Source organism: Olea europaea, chromosome 18 (assembly GCF_002742605.1).
Source record: "Olea europaea var. sylvestris chromosome 18, O_europaea_v1, whole genome shotgun sequence".
NCBI classification, from domain to species: domain Eukaryota; kingdom Viridiplantae; phylum Streptophyta; class Magnoliopsida; order Lamiales; family Oleaceae; genus Olea; species Olea europaea.
The window spans coordinates 20,806,212-20,823,296 of record NC_036254.1 but is presented as its reverse complement, the minus strand read 5'-3'; the positions used below and the strand labels follow the sequence as shown (position 1 = coordinate 20,823,296).

General features: G+C 33.3%; 1 protein-coding gene across 5 annotated transcripts; it reads right to left on the bottom strand.

Annotated features, from left to right (window-relative positions):
* Positions 1–2,008: 2,008 nt before the first annotated feature.
* Positions 2,009–11,452, bottom strand: LOC111367753 (membrane protein of ER body-like protein). 5 transcript variants are annotated; one of them, XM_022988792.1, is made up of 11 exons: positions 10,903–11,450; positions 9,268–9,405; positions 7,892–8,503; positions 7,335–7,475; positions 6,078–6,323; positions 5,529–5,804; positions 5,133–5,264; positions 4,508–4,687; positions 3,184–3,441; positions 2,925–2,986; positions 2,009–2,702 (listed from the first exon to the last, which is right to left on the bottom strand). In XM_022988792.1, the coding sequence occupies exons 1-11, from the start codon at positions 11,177–11,179 to the stop codon at positions 2,250–2,252; spliced, it is 2,775 nt and encodes a 924-aa protein (XP_022844560.1). In that variant the 5' UTR covers positions 11,180–11,450; the 3' UTR covers positions 2,009–2,249. The 5 variants fall into 5 exon arrangements, with proteins under 5 accessions (XP_022844560.1, XP_022844559.1, XP_022844562.1 ...); XM_022988791.1 differs by having other exon boundaries at positions 5,133–5,273; positions 10,903–11,449; XM_022988794.1 differs by lacking the exon at positions 5,133–5,264.
* Positions 11,453–17,085: the final 5,633 nt, after the last annotated feature.

Below are 17,085 nucleotides of genomic sequence, written 5' to 3'. Positions count from 1 at the left end.
TATATTTCTACTCATCTACTAGTAATTTCAATAGTTATACTCAATCTCACGCAATCTGTAGATCAACAACAATTTATGTTCTTTTTTCTTTTTTTCTTCTTTCATAGTTGGATTTGTTTGTAGAACTGGACTTACAGTATTATTTCTATGCATTTTAAATATCATTCTATAATTTAAGCATTGCTACTTTTGTTTAAAAAAATATAATGTTTAAGGGCCTCATAATATTAATCACCTAGGGCCTCATAATTCTCGGGGCCGATCCTGCCCATGGGGCTCGCAACTTGCTAGTTTAGTTCAATGTCCGATTGCAAACTCTCAAGTGATATGTCCCATTCACATTTATACCACACTTAGAGCAAAACTAATGTTGCTGGTAAAAACCCAAGGGACAAAAACTGTTTTCTTTCCTTTTTTTTTCTTTTTTTTTTTTTGTGGTGGGAGGGGGCGGGCTCAATCTGAAATAATGTTTAGGGAGAAAAGGTGGGGTTTACAATTCATGAATTATCTGCCGGCACTTTAGACGGTTTACATTACTTCTACTATTTTGATCCATTCTACTTCGTATATATCTAATATCTCATCCTTATCTTTTTTCACAGAAATGAAGTTATCTCACACCTTGCTAACAGTTGCAGTGTGGGGGTTTGATTTCTGAGACATGAAATTGAACTCCTTGTAAGTGCAGTGTACAGACAATTCTTATTCCTTAACCTGTTGAGGCACATCCCGCGATTTACCTCCTTCACAAAACTCTAGGGGTGAGGTAGTGGGAACCCTCAAGGTTGGAGTTCAACCTTTGTATAGTCAATCATCATATTTCTGACACCTTCTTATTTAACCAAATTTTCGATCTCATCATCCGACTGGCTGAAAATCCTGCCAAGAAGATGATTACTCACATGCTTATCGAAAATGAATATGAAGAAGATGCTTTAGAGTTTTAAATCGTGATGGGGTCATCAAAAGAAATTGGGGATGCAAATCAAAGAATTATGTGAGAAGAGAGATTCATGATTTTCGTCTGAAGAATTGGAGTGAAGAGTATGGGTATTTATAGATTTTTATTATTCATATTTCTGACCTTTTTCTTAGCTATATATATATTTTTTCACATTTTTTGGAGATAACCATTGGAAATAAGAAATATAGCCGTTGGAGCTCTTTGGGGCATAGTCCAGTGGTGCAAATGATAGGAATGAGGTTATTTCACGTCTTGCTGGCAGCCGCAGTGTGGGGGTTCGATTCCTGAAGAATGGAATTGGACTCCTTGTAAGCACAGTATATAGGTAACTCTTGTTTCCTGACCTGTTGGGGTACATCCTGCGATTTACCTCCCTCACAAAGCTCTAAGGGTAGGGCGGTGGGGGCTCTCAAGATTGGGGTTCAACCTTCTTTTTTTTTTTTTTTTTAGCCGTTGGAAACAATGTGGCAGCTGGATATTTTGCCCTCGTATGGCAGTTGAGATCCGTTAATTAGAGTTCAAATTTGGTCCCCATTTTATACATTCCACCCCCAACGAATAGGTTTATTCTCCATCCCCTCTACTCTATTTGTGAAAGTGGAATAATGAGGGCCAAAAAACTCTTAGTTCTTGCTTGGGATTGTTTTTAAGTGATTACGAGTTATGAATCCTATGAAATGTTTCGGATAATGAGTGGGTAGTAGGTTCTAGGTTCTACAATGTTTGAACAATATAAAAAAAGTTAAATTTTGCCAAATATGCACTTAATTAGGTCTCTCGGGCACGCATTTTCAGGTAATTTTACCTGAGATTCCTCTCATCATCATGGCTATGGGGAATTTCGCCAACATGGTGCAGACACTGGTAACAAAGTCTCGGGGGCAATATGTGGATCAGTGATCCCATGGAAAGAGTTTGTGATTGGATTATTGATGAGGTTGTAATAAATGGAAGTGGATTCAGCTACTTTTTACCATGCAGTTTTCATTTCACGCAAGTTTTTGAACTTTGTCCTGCGGACTGATTTCTGATAGCGACTCTGAATTATGGGATTGAAAGTTTAATTGAGTTCCTTGTATTGATCAATTCGACATGCTTACAATATCCTTCAATGATCATTTTCGAGCTACATCATCATTTAACAGGAATTATGAATCCTTGATTCATTCATCCTTTATTCAAGTGACTTATTTGTCAACTTTTCCACCATCACACCAAAAAAACCAAACTCTGCCTTACGTAAAAGAAAAAAGCTAGTCAAACAAAATTATGAGCCGAAGATTAGTCAGTAAGAGGCCCATGACAAGGGTGTTGGGGTGGTTTCAGCAACTGAACTAGACTCGAAAAGTCTGAGCTTCTCGAGGAGTCTCTTTATCAACATACCAGCAGCATATGAAACACCTGAAACCATGAGCCCCAAAATAACGTAGGGTACAACTGTTTTTATGTACGACTTCTGGGGTCTTTGACAGTACGCCTTCCCGATGGCTAGTATGACAATGCATATAAGAGATGCAGCTGCAACTGCTAAAAGCTTGAATTCTTTGTCATCACTCTTGAGAAACGAGAAACCATAGGTCAGGGGAGGCACTAAACCGAATATGAAATATGACAATACTGCAACGGCTGCATGAAGCACGAAATTCTCTCTTCGACCCAACAGCTCTCTGTAACGATCTCCTTGCTCATTTATCTGATTGGAGACTTGCTCTACACGGTTGCTCTTTAGGTCCCAAAGCTGTTCATTGTACAAGTAAACATAAGATGCAATTTAGCACTGAATCATACAATAATACAAGATTTTAGCTTCTTTCTCTCTTATTATACTCTTTGCATTATCCGATCCATCTTACTAAACATGCCATAAAAAGCGTGGGCAGGGTAGAGATGGCAATTTTGTTGGTATGGGTCTGATTGGGTAATGTGTAGATGGGTGATCGGCGAACAAATTACAACTTACATTGTGAATAATGATGAAAAGTCCGCCGATCAGATTAGCCAATCCCAGAGCTATAACATTCACTGCAGATATGAAGAAAGGTCGACCAGAAACATAGTCATGGTTAAGATTGGATGAGTTAACAGGAATAATAAATGAAATCCGGTAAAATTTTGCCAGTTTATTATACTTTGCAACACTGTTGAATATTGGGTACCAAATATGTTGTGAGAGAACAAATTACTTACCAGTCGACGAAAAAGATTTGAAGTACACTTACATGTGGCAGTATCACCCCCAGCTGCAGATGACACAATGCTTAGACTAGTAATCGACTCGGCTAGTCCACCGTATACTATGCTCTTAATCACTTCAATTGTATAAGCTTTTCTTGTTTCAGTTTCACGATCAACAACAAAAATTTGAGTCCCTGAATGCAGTGCACTCCCAGTTTCTGCAGAAATGATTATATCTTGTGTACTTTGGGAAGCAGTTGCTTCTACTGGTGGCGCATCTATAGTGAGAACTGCATGTAAGCCTGCATCAAAATTTCACAACGAAAACTTGATGGATAAGTGTGAGACCAATGAATATGTTTTTCAAAAATATGAGGTTGTACTATTAACTAACTGAGCAGACGACAATATATCGACATAGGCAGGAAGTTATTTTACTGGTTTAAGAAGTCCCATAAGAGGAGAATTTATGCCGTGTTATTTGAGCGAGTTTTCTTGTGCCTCAACCTTGGTTCTGACCTAAGAAGATATTTTTATTTTACGAGTAATTACTGCAAGGTAATCCGTGAACTTTCATTTTCTAAATTTCCACCACTTTGGTATGGCATAGGGTTGGCAACGGTTCGGTTCAGGGTCGGTTCAGCCTAAACTATCATCGAACAACCAATTTTTTGGCCATACTAAACCATGTAATTTGGTTTGGTTCGGCTAGGTTCATATCTCGGTTTGGGTAGTTAATAGCCGTGAAAATAAATTATTTTTTATATGTCCAGCCGTCAAATTGGAAAACAAACAATTTATGGAAAAAAAAATCAATGAAAACAAAAACACAATACTAAGCCAATTTAGCAAATAATATCCCAAATGAAAATGCAAACAATATCTCAATTTTCAAATGCAAAATTTGAATTTAACAAACAATTTTCATATATATTTAATATGTGTGTAGTAGAATATAGGTTTACTAAGTTAGATTAGTTGGACTTAGCGGGTCGGTAATGGGCTAGACAAAATCATATAAAGAATAATGGAAAGCTCAATTGCCCAATTAATTTTTTTATTTTTAACGGGTAATAGGTTCGGGGCGGATGACGGCATAAATACCATACACTTCCCGTCCCGAACCGGAGCATTAAAATCAAATACCATATCCACCCCATTGCGCCATCGGTTCGGTTTTTTTTTCGCCCTATTTCGTTCGGTTAACCACGGTTTTCGGCCATCCCTAGTATGGCATCATATTTAGGAAGCACTTGTTTGTTTATAGACAATGGTACACGAGATAGGACAAGAAATAACCTGTCCTAAGTTGTAGATTAATTTCATTCAATAACGAAAAGTAAACTAATATGAAGATTTATTACATACCTCCATCTTTTTCTGCAGCTACCTGCTTAATATCTTTTGCAATGTCAGCTGGTCTACATAGTATAACAGGAGAATCTTTTACCAATGATATGCTGTTAACCTTATGTGACTCCCCCATATGGACTTCCAATTTGGTTGTAGTAATAATATGCCCAGAAACTTCAGTGGGATAGGCTCTATCTGTCAATTGAAGGCAACATAATCCATCTATAAATTATCGGCGTCTAAAAACAAGGATTATAGAGTATGTAAAAATAAGCCAGTCAGTAGATTAAGATAGAAACCTTAACTTTCCTGATGCCAGTATGAAACGGAAGACACACAATAAATGAGATGGTAATCTTCTTGAATTTTAGACATCGATGAATTATCTGACTACCGAATACCCAAAAATCTATGTAGACAACCGAGTTATCAAAAAATAGTAAACATCTCTTCAAGTAGTGGCCAAGTAGGAGGTAAAAGAACATATTTTCACTGTATTCTATGTGCGATAATTACCTATATAAAACATATAAAGCAACAAACATTAACTCATGCAGTATTGTTCTTTGAATACGATGTGCAGTTGGGAATATCACATCACATATTTAATAGAGAACTGACAAGAAGACTGATCATATACCATTTTCACTACTTGTAAAATTTGCATTTCTGGTTTCAACTACAGATCCAGTCAGAAATGCAGCCCCAACATGTTTCTCAAATTCATGTGGATTATCTACTGATACGTCCATTTTGCTATCTGTACCTGATTCTGCAAGCACTGAAATTTTTGTTGACGACGACAAGACAAAATCCTCATCAGCAGATGAAACATTGGTTATGCATCGATTACTCGAATGAAAATGATATGTAGAAGTTAATTTTATAGATTTGTTTTCAAGTTTTATAACCAAATCTTTGTGCTGGAGAAAACTAAAATTAGGGAATGAACAATTCAAATCGCAATGCCTCCAAGATTATGAAAGGAAAAAAGCATCTTTTTTAAATTTTGAAAGGGCTGGATAGAATTATCTACCTGCACTTCCTGTTTCTGTTATCAAATTGGGCATTTGGTCATTCTCTGATTTCTCAATAGTCACCGATTCCTCAGTTGAAGAAATCAGTAATTTTAATCCATCGTTTGGAGAAAATAAGGTACCATTCTCAACAGATTCACCATTAGTGGATTGTGTCACGTCAGGAGTTCTTGTTACTGATAGATCTCTTTCATTGTTGGCTTGAACTTCCTTGGATAACTTCGATTGTTTCAATTGATCACTGGTCAATACTTCCAAGTGATTCACCATGGAATCTGTTACACCAGTGCACAAGGGTTTTAAAGAAGATGTTTGGGCAACTGTCAGGTCCCACTCACACTAAAGAATTGTCTTTATATAAAGAAGACACAATCATGAAATAAAATTACATCAAGAAAAAGGAGACATGGGAGGAGAAAAAACAATCTTGAAAATATGATCAGTAATAACATTGGAAAACAGGTTCTGCATACTTCCTCAAGGCCCCAAAAAATTTGCATTTTATAAGATCATATTTCAGCTTCGAAGGAAATGGTAGCATGTGGTACCTATGCCTTTCTTCTGCGGCATTGCAAAGTTATCTCCTGCACCAATTACACCCGTTACAGGTCCTTGCCTTGGAGAAGATACAATCTTAGCATTACCTTCCATAGATTTGTTGTTCTCAGTAGTATCTACATGTTCTTCAGAAACACAAGCTGGTGTAGATGCTTTTTGAGCCGATGAGGATTCACTAAGTTGATCATCCATAAGTCCAACGTCACCTTTTCCCATGTCTTGTCCAAGTCTACTTCCTGCACAACAGCATCTTTTGTGTTGTAGAAACAAAGTACTATTCAATTCGGATATATCTTTTTAGAATTTAACATAATGCATGTTTGCTGTGCATATAGACAGGTGGACACTACAATAGCAAGACTTCAGCTTATTTCTCTTTCTTATGAATGTTCATCGCTTTCTGGTCCTCCATGTCAAACAAGCTATACAGCTCAGACGAAGTCATTTCAATTGGAATTGAATGGATTGTTTAATGGGTATTACAGATAATTAGAAACCAAATTATTGGCCAACTTTGAGGGACTTTGTCGGTGGGTCCCATCTGTAATGGATAGCATTAGTTAGCTGGTCATTAATCTTTGGCATGAGGTTATTACAACTGTATATTAAGTTGGCCAAATGGGTTGGCCAAATGGGTATTTGTGCATGAATTGGAATAAATCTCCAAACTGAGCTCCATGAAAAAGCTTTACCATCTTCATACTAGTGAACTTTCCAATCGATACTTCAATAACTAAGTTTGCCCACATACCGTACAGTAATTCCAATCAAATAATAAATGACATTTTCTACATCGATGCATATTCCAGCTGCCCAGCAAAGATTATAAGCAAATACCATAATTCTGTGGATATCCTATAGAATAGGGAACATCAAAACTTCAAATGCACCACAAAGATTTAGCCGTTTGGGACCAATTAAACTAGAATTAAAAGGAAAAATATGACCATTTGGCACAATAAAATATCATTTGTTTATTCATGTAATCTGACTCCTTTCAGAAAAGTACTATACCCACTAGTTGTGAATGCATTTCCTCCCTCAGTTGCATAAAGAGGCATTATGGACTTCTCGAATATTTGTAAGTCATGTACAGTAAATAGAAAAATGGCACAGCATCTTTATCTTTAACATGCGTGAGTCCCATGAGTTGACACAAAAATTGATTTTCTTCCCAAAAACTGCTCCCAGACAGGGACTTAGTAGCAACTTGATTTAGACAGTTGACTAGGTTATATAGAAATTACCTTGTTCAACTGATGTTTCCGGCCTATTTGATGCAAAAACGGTGGCAAACCAGTTCTTTTTCACAATTGGTACTTGTACATCCTGGATGTTCTCTTTCAAGCTTTTCTCTCCAAATCTACCAAACAGCTTAAACCCATTCCCTGAACGCTCAAAAGAAAAATAAACTTTCTGAATGAATTATATGATACTATCTTTCACTACAAAGTTAATTCCAGATACTGGAAATAAGTAGTAAGAAAAAAGTTGTTTAATAAAGGCTATTAAGAGGAGGAAGAAATCGTTGAATTATATGATACCATCTATATACTGCTTCACTCTTAAAATAAAAAAAATTATCTGAAAGGGGGCATCTGCGATATCTGATCTAAAAAATATAGTAAATATAAAGACGTGCTTCATACTTAGTACTAGATAGGATTGAGCACAACTAAGGAAGAAAAATAATTCAAAATCTCCTCCATCGTAGTGTATAGTTTGATCAAGTATCATGCATCAAACATGCCCTAAGATCTCCTCCATCGTACTGTATAATTTAGTCAACACTGAAAATTCTTACTTGTTGGAATGAAAAAACTGAAGCATGATAAGCATCTGAATATTTCAGGCTCTCTACCACGATCATTATCATCCGCATTTGGTGTGGGAGCAACATCTACATCAATATTAGCAGTAGGACAAACTTGATCCAGGGTTTCCTGCACGATGCCAGTAACCACCTTGAAGTTGGCTTCACTTTCTAGTCCGTTACGCTTAGCCTCTTCATCGGAAACTTGAATATAGCGTTTTCTTTTACGAAGAATAACCCTTCCAGTGATACAAGAATTGCAATTAGGACAGTATAAATCATGTGTGGCCTGCTTCTGTATTATCCCTTCGACATCTAATTCCGTCACTCTCAGTTCATCCCCAGTAGTCAGGTCAATTTCTGCACTTTCTATCTCTTTTGAAGGCTCACTTTTTTTGTTGTAGTCTTCATATGAAAATTCAGAAGATGGAAGACTTGAAATTGACAAAATATTATCCTCAAGATCTCCTTCACGTTGACTGTTTACTGTGGAAGTAGAATTATTTTGAGCTACAATTTTCTGTGACGAGATGTCTAATACATCATGCTGAGGAGTTTTCTTGATTTGTTGTTGTCCAGAATAAGTAGAAGTAAATTCAACACCTGAAATCATATGCCAATTAAACCCCTTAGTGCTAAACTTATGGTTAAATGTGAAACTGCAGCAGCAAATCTACAGTACAATGCAATAATCAATTTGGAAAACTGTGTGGCCATTAACTTGCAGACCAAGGAAGAGACTGAAAACGATAAGAAAAAGAAAACAAGTCAGAGGAGTAAATTTCCTACATCAATCCTCTACTAGGACATCCAGAAGGTGGATGTGAACAGCAAAACAACCATACCATTAGCCAGAACCAATCGAGAAACCATAGTCCATCCTTATGTACTAGTGTCTTCTCACAAGCACAAAAGTGAGAACAACAAACTAAACCCTGTTTGGGCTCCGTTTGTTCCAAAATACATTTTTCCAAAACTCATTTTCAACATTAATCCATAAAATAATATTACACGTAAACCCAAAACTTTTTCTTAACTTTTAAGCACACTTTTTCCAAAAAATACCATTTCAAAGTACATTTTCTCCCGAAATCACAATAAAATGGCGCCCAAACAAAGTGTTATTTTCAATTAATTTGGATCGAAGACTACGTGAATCTATTTCTGCTACTCCATTCAGCTCGGAAGTAGAATAGCCAACATCTTTAAATTGAAATACTAGACGCAAAGCATAGACATAATTTGAAACAAGAAGCTTTTAGTAGCATGCTGCCTAATTTCTTTTATGCATAATTTTTCAATTAATGTGAAAAAATAGTAGATTCTGATAATTTCAATTGCTTCTATCAACTGTAATGTCTACTGACCTTCAGTTATCACAACTGAATTGGTTGAAATTTTGTCATTCATCAGCTTATGCAAGTGCCCATTATGGTTCTGAATACTGTCAGCACAGAAACTTCCACTTTGGTAGGTCCAATAGCAGATTCGACACTTCCATATTCCTTCAATTACAGAAAAGAGAAGTGACTGCAATTATCGCAATTGCTATTAGCGCCTAATTCACATGTAACTAATTGAAGTAACTGTCCAAAAGGTCCACCATGTCGATTGTTGGTCTTTACTTGTAAGCAAAAATGGGAGAGTGCCAGCAGAACGAATCCCCCCCCCCCCAACCACCTTTTTCTTATTTTTATTCAGAGATATGCTAGATACAAAGTAATAAGGAAGAGACACGTCAAGAAGAACTTCCACAAGTCAAATTCAACAACCACCATTATAACAGCAACAGAAAAATTTCATACTTAGCCCTTGTTTGAGCCACATTATTTTCCTTAAAATACATTTTTGAATAGTGTATTGACGGGAAATGTGTGCTTAGAAAAATAAAGAAAAATTTTGGATTTGCGTGTAATATTATTTTATCGAAGAATGTGTAGTTGAAATAATGTCAAATCACTGTTTAAAAATGTATTTTTTTTTAAAAATGTGGCTCAAACATGGCCTTAATTTAACTTAGATTAGCAGCAACAAGAAACCAAGTCAAGTTGCTGATAAATCTTGGGTAAACTACCTGAATCCTTTTCAATATTGTTACTAGATCAACTAGAAGATCTAATGCAACCAGATCCTTATTAACTGCAACAAACCAGGTTGGGTTCCGTCAACTGCTGATTATTCAACAGAGATTGCATCTCTTATGAATAGAAGCTTATATTAGATAAGAAATACTGAAATGCTGGTGGTCTTTCTTATGAAATCAGGAGTTTCAATATTTTGTATTACTCAATACAGAACTTCACTGTACAAATGTGAAGCACTCTCAGATAGGGTCGAGCTTAAAACTCAGTCCCATAGGCTTTCAAAGGGTTTTAGTGTTCGGGCAAGGCAATTTTGACCTCTCAGATCTACTCTTTAACTTTATTATAAACTGACAACAATTACCTCAGCACATATACCTCACTCTCTGTGAATTGTGATTTTCTTTCACTAACTGCACAACAATTCAACATTGTCGGTGCTTCAAATGAAGTCTTTCACAAATATTTTACTTGCTCAATCAATTTATGCAAAAGATTCCATAAGAAATTATCGAACAACTAAAATGATTGTAATGCACGGAGGATGACATTCCAAGAAAACTGGTAAAAACAATGGAACGTTTCCAAGAAATCACCTCAAGTGAGAAATTAGAGAGCATGATTCGCTCCCACGCTTGCGAATGTTAATTACCCTTCCCAAATCAATTAAATAAAGATAATGGTATATATACAAAGACAAAATGAATTATTAAGTAAGGAAAAGAAAGTTTGTCCCTTATTATCTCATTTTTCAGACAGGTAGGGTAAGGATTAGCCATGGTGTGGGCTTAAGAATCCTTTTATGGGCCACCACTTCTCTCCACACCACAGTGTTAATTAAACAAAGATTGAGAAACCAATTAAACAGTCCCAGAATGTAAGAAAACAAACAACCAATATTATATTATTAAGATTTTGTACCTTCATCTTTATCATAGTAAACACTGTTGTCTGATTTTTCCTTCACAATTTCCTCTTCTAGAATCGCATCAAATTCCTCCAGTATTTGTTCATCTTTAACAGTTGACTTACCATTTTCAGCTCCATTCTTAGGCAGAATTTCATGCCCATTATTCTCAGAACTCCCATTAATGCCCACTTCAATTTCAGTTCTTGATTTCCTTACCTGCAGTGTAGACTTCTCCTCTTCTTCTTCCACCTCCTCTTGCTCCCATTTTTGCTCTTCTTCTCCTTCCATAACTAGCCTTCAGACACACACCCAAGAAAATGTTAAAAGTAGTTGAAGCAGAAAGTAGCGTTATCTACGGAGTAGACTGGTTTTTTCTACTTGTAAAGGAGCTGTGGGTTCTAGAACATTTAATGGTGTGGGAACAAATCTCTAGAGCATCAGCGTACCATGATGCAACAAATTTTGCAGTTTGAAAGTAATGTAGAAGGTGTGGGCTCCCATTGCTATTTCAAGACAAAACACTTTTGCGGGGTCTCGGATCGTTTGATGGAATAAATTTGAGATATTAAAATAATGATATTGCAACTACAACAGTCGAAGTTAATAACCTCACACATAGCCCCCGGGCACATCTCCAAGTGGTAAAAAAGGAGGGTGGAGAAATCCAACTTTGCTTGAGGCTGCTGCGTCAAGGGTTCGAATCCTGAAATATGGATTTAATTTTTGGATAAGTGCAAGTGTACAAGTAGTCTTCCACCCTGTACCCTTGAAGGCATAAGCTGCGATTTACCTCCCACACGATACTCCAGGACAAGAGCGGTGATGTACCCTTAAAGTTGGGGTTCAATCTTTTAATAACCTCACACATAAAAGTGGCCCACACTGTACCCACACTGAATGAAAAAATTGTGAATCCCTTTCGTGAGTACGTTGCCAATCGAAGCTGTCTAGAATAATTCTTGCAACTAAGGATTAAAATATTATTGTACTTCTGAAAATTTTGTGGCTAGTGCCGGAAAAGTTCGGTAGAAACGTAGACGTTTGCAGCGCCAACATTTATATTTATTATTTTAAAACGGTTGATTTTAAAAAACTTTAATATAACTCTCAATAAATTATGCTCCTGTTTGGTAATAATTTAAATTTAAATTTAAATTTAAATCAAAATTAATAATTAATTTCAATTACATATTTTATAGGACAGTTCATAATTTTTTATCAATACCTACTAAAAATTTAATTTTAATCTCCACCAAACAAGCATTATATTATCTAGAGCTAAATAATTTAAATTTTGATTATATATCCTCATTGAAATATGGGCCTACTAAGTATAGATTTTTTTTAAAAACGATATTTTTGAAAAATGTATGATTAAAAAGTTGAAAATAATTGTGATACACATGTAAAATTATTTTATTGGTAAAATATGTGATTAAAAATTAATTTTAAGAAAAATGAGCTTTCAAAATATGTATCAAATAGGGGTGTAATCTAAATTATCCATAGTTTTAGTGACACTTTTCCAAATGCAACATATACTTATTTATAATCTCTTCTAATTTTATTCTATTGAAATAACCTAATGTAGCATAAGATCATGAAATAATTGGTTTATCTTTATGTTGACCTCAGAAAATAATTGGTTTATCTCTCAATTTCATAATTTTTCTCTCAATTTCTCCAAAGTTTTTCCTCTTATGTTTTTTTATTTGAATTTTAAGTTTATTTTTATTTTTTGTATGTATTTCAGAGATTATCTTTTTCTCAGGATGCAATTGTCTATTTATAGAAAATTGATAAGGACATTTTAATCATTTTCATAATTTAATATTCTTAATTATTTTGTTGAAAATCATGATTAAGTTTATACTCTTAATGACGGTTGATATTTGTGCTTTTATACTACGTCCCAATTATATAGACTAAGTTTCATTTTTCTCTTATCCCAAATATATAGGTATGTATCCTAATTTAGAATATTTTATTCTGTTCATTTACCAATATACTCTTATTCAATTTTCCCCACTTAATATGTCAACTTATTGAAATCATCCAAATACACACATTTTCCACTTCTTGAAAATATGGAACAACTCTCGTTTCTTCTTCTTCAACTTAAATTATTCAAATGATTTACTAATTTCAACAATAACTTACTACTACATACTGAAAATTAAATAGGGATAAACTAAAAAAGACGTTGACAATAATTGATTTTCCAATGCATTAAAGAAAATTTCTTAATCTGTGTGAAAAATGAAACAAGCCTATATAATTGTGATGGAGGGAGTAACATTTATCCAGGAATACTATGTTCGCATGCAAAGGCTTCGTGCAATCATCAAGGTTTATTTGTTAGAATTTGTACTGAGATAAGTCTCGTCCATGTTTGAAATTATTTGAGTTTCTAATCATATTTCTATTCAAGTGTAAAGCTCTAAAAATTTCTTCATTTAAACAAATCTCGATGATCGAAGTATCTTTTTGTTGAGACTAGTCAAATTCATAAATGGGTCGAAATTTAATAAGACGGGTCAACTCAAATCAATCCACTTATTTTAAATTTCTTAATCGTATTTAATACTTAAACATAAATCGGACCAAGAACGATTAAAAAACTTAATATTTTTCTGCAAGTATGAAATTCCATTGTTACTAAGTAATCACTACACGTGATAGTGTTGGCCTAACTATAAATTCGGGCACTGAATTCACTCCCACCTACGCTCACGTTGAATTCCTCAGTATTTGTTTTGTCAATTAATTGACTTTTTTTTTTAAATATTAAATTTGAGTTGAATATGTAAAAGATTACGTGTTTCGTTTTAGCTTAATAATGGCGATGATAATAGTATGTTGTAAAAGGAGATAATAGATGGAGACTATGATTCTGATATTTAATGTCAACAATTAGACGAAGGAGAGGAGTTTAGCGCATTTACTTTCTATTAGATTAGTAAAGTGCACTCACTTTAATATCTTACATTTTGTATTATGGGTCATCGAGGAAAAAAAATCTTGTTAGTCAGCTTTACCTATGAAAAATGAAAATAAAAATTAAATAAATAAACTCTTCGAATCTAAGAACATTTGAATTTTGAATTTCTTTCCAAAAAGAATGAGAATATAAAATTTCAAAAAAAAAAAAAAAAAAAGATGAGGGATTAGAGATGAGAGTTCTGGTAACAAAGTTCTCGAGTTTGGAAGTTTAACTCTAGGCTGAAGTCGATTTTCAATGTGTACAAAAGTTTTAACAAAACAACTCCTTGATAGATATTCCTTAAGAAGTATTTAGTGACTTGCAATTTGTGAAAAAGTCAATAATCACTAAAAGTTTAATTTGATTAATTGAAATTAAAGTCATGTTTGATTGGCCCTTTTTCCATTCCATTTTCCACCAATTGTGTGTTTGGTAGCAAAATTTTTTTATGGAATTCGTTTTCCATCTTTTCCCCACACATGTGCATTTTCCATGATTTGGTAGAAAATCAATTCTCGCCTCTAGCTTTTTTTATAATTTTTTTTTATTTTTATCAATGGGAACAAATTTTATCAACAATTGTAAAAGAATTTATTCTTTTAATTAAAAAATTTCATGAAAAACAAAATCAAACGAACACAAAAATATAAATAATTTTCTTATCCTTTTTTTGCAATGGAAATAAATTCTAGGAACAATTATAAAAGTGGGTATCTCTTAAATTGACAATTTTCAGGAAAAATAATGTCAAACGAATATCAAAAGACACTTTTATTTTAACATTTTTTAGATGAAAAATCATACCAATCAAATACTATTAATTGACAATTTTCACTAAAACAAATTCTAGATAATTCAATTTCCTTCGATTCGATTTCTTTCCACACAAAGCCATTTTTGCAATAAACGAACCTAAAAATTTAATTTCATTGGGAGTTCACTTCAAGGCTTGAGAAAAGTTAGGTAGTGCTTTGAAAAGTTAGGTAGAAATAAAAATAGATGGTTAAGTCACCAATTTTGTGGGCTAGCGCTGAAAAAAGTTAGGTAGAAATATAGATGTTTGCAGCGCCAACATTTATATTTATTATTTTAAAACGGTTGGCTTAAAAAACTTGGAATTAATTAAAATTAATATTTTAATTTAAGTCAAAATTAATAACCAATTTCAATCTCATATTTTACGGAACCTTCAACTTTTCAATCACATATATTATAATTTTTTATCAATATCTACTAAAAATTTGATTTTAATCTCCACCATACAGATGTTATATTATCTAGAGTTAAATAATTTAAATTTTGATTATATACCCTCATTGAAATATGGGCCTACTAAGTATTGATTTTTTGAAAAACGTTATTTTTTAAGAATGTGTTGTTAAAAAATTAAAAAAAAAATAATTCAACAAAAATGAGCTATAAAAATATGTATCAAATAGGGGCGTAATCCAAAGTATCCATAGTTTTAGTCACACTTACCCAAAGGCAACATGTATTTATTTCTTCTCTTCTAATTTTATTCTATTGAAATAACCTAAGGTACTATAATGTCATGAAAAAATAAATTTATCTGTATGTTGACCTTAGATAATATATTTTAAAGTCAATTTTATAATTTTTCTCTCAATTTCTCCGAAGTTTTTTCTCTTAGGGTGTGTTTGATAGGACTGGAATTTCATGGAAAATGGAATTTGAATTCTAACTTTCTATTTTTTGGTTGTTTGATTCGCAAAAATTTCCTTGGAATTCATTTTCCACATTTTCATGTGCCACAGACTTTTTCCATGTTTTGAAGGAAAAAAATGGTGAGAATTCATTTTTCAGTTTATTGTAGCAAATTTTTTTTTTTTTTTTTTTTGGATTGACAATGGAAACAAATTCTAAGAATTATTGTAAAAAAATATTTCCTTTTAATTGACAATTTTCATGTAAAATAAAGCCAAATGAACACAAAAAATAGATGATTTTCTTGAAATTTTATTATTTTTTTGGCAATGGAAACAAATTTTATCCCCAATACCAGTAAAATATATCTCTTTAATTGACAATTTTCATATAAAACAAAACCAAACGAACTCAAAAAAATACTTTTATTTCAATATTTTCCACACGAAAAATTATACCAATCAAAAACAATAATTTACAATTCCGAGGAAAACAATTTATAAGTAATTCAATTCCCTATAATTCATTTTCTTTCCACTCAAATTTTATCTTCGCAATTAAACGGATCCTTAGATTGTTTGCAGGGGTGGACCCACATGGGGTCATGTGGGGTCAAATGACCCCCACAAAATTTTGAATTTTTTTTAACCGTTTTATGATCTATTTTAATACATGCCAAATGAAATCGAAACATTGCATTCTTAATATAATTTTGAAATGCTCATAACCTAATTTTTCGCTTCTTAATGGCACGCGAAAAGATCACCGTAGCAAATGTTATGGTGTATCAAAGTAAGCCTTTCCAAATTAGTATTTCGAAAAGTTCAATAATATGCTAACTTTTAAAATTTGCCAATGATCGTATATTACCCGAATCCACAAATCGCCTACGTCATCTAGAAGCTTGTTTCGAAAACTACATCATAATCATATCGAATGGTCCAAACGTATATTGAAAATAGTTAAACATGTGTCAAGCATACGTACTAGAAAAGACGTTTAACTCGTTTTTTCTTTTAAAGAAATTCAATATTTCATTAACGTCTATTATTTTTGTGTGATAAATTTTTCAATATAATTTACATCATTTTATTAGGAAATTTTATATGGAAGATGACGTCAAAAAATTCTAAAATCGTTACGGATTAAATGTAATTTGAATTACTTTCAAATTATTTTTTCGTTAAACTTAAATTTCATTTACTTCATAAATTAAATGTGAATTTTATTTCAATTCATTTACTTCCTACATTCAATTTGATTTATTCGCCATTAACTCAACATATGAAAATGACATGGTAAACAAAATTATACATATAGCAAAATTCATTTAACACAATTGATAATGATATAATTTTAAGACATTTTTAAGGTGTGAAAATGCGTATTAACTTATTTTCATTAATATTATATTATTTTAAAAAAATACATATTAATTTTTGACCCCACAACCTAGGAAGGATGGGTCCGCCCTTGATTGTTTGAATATATATATATATATTTTGCTATACATGATTCTAAAGATTGATATCCTTTTTATTTTATT

Bases quoted from the DNA above. Each gene is read 5' to 3' on its own strand.
- LOC111367753 (XM_022988791.1), bottom strand. From the start codon at position 11,179: ATGGAAGGAGAAGAAGAGCAAAAATGGGAGCAAGAGGAGGTGGAAGAA. The intron at 8,504-9,267 runs GTCAGTAGACAT...ATATGATTTCAG, and splicing joins TTCAGTTGTGATAACTGAAG to GTGTTGAATTTACTTCTACT. The intron at 3,442-4,507 runs GTATGTAATAAA...ATTTTGATGCAG, and splicing joins AGCTGCAGAAAAAGATGGAG to GCTTACATGCAGTTCTCACT.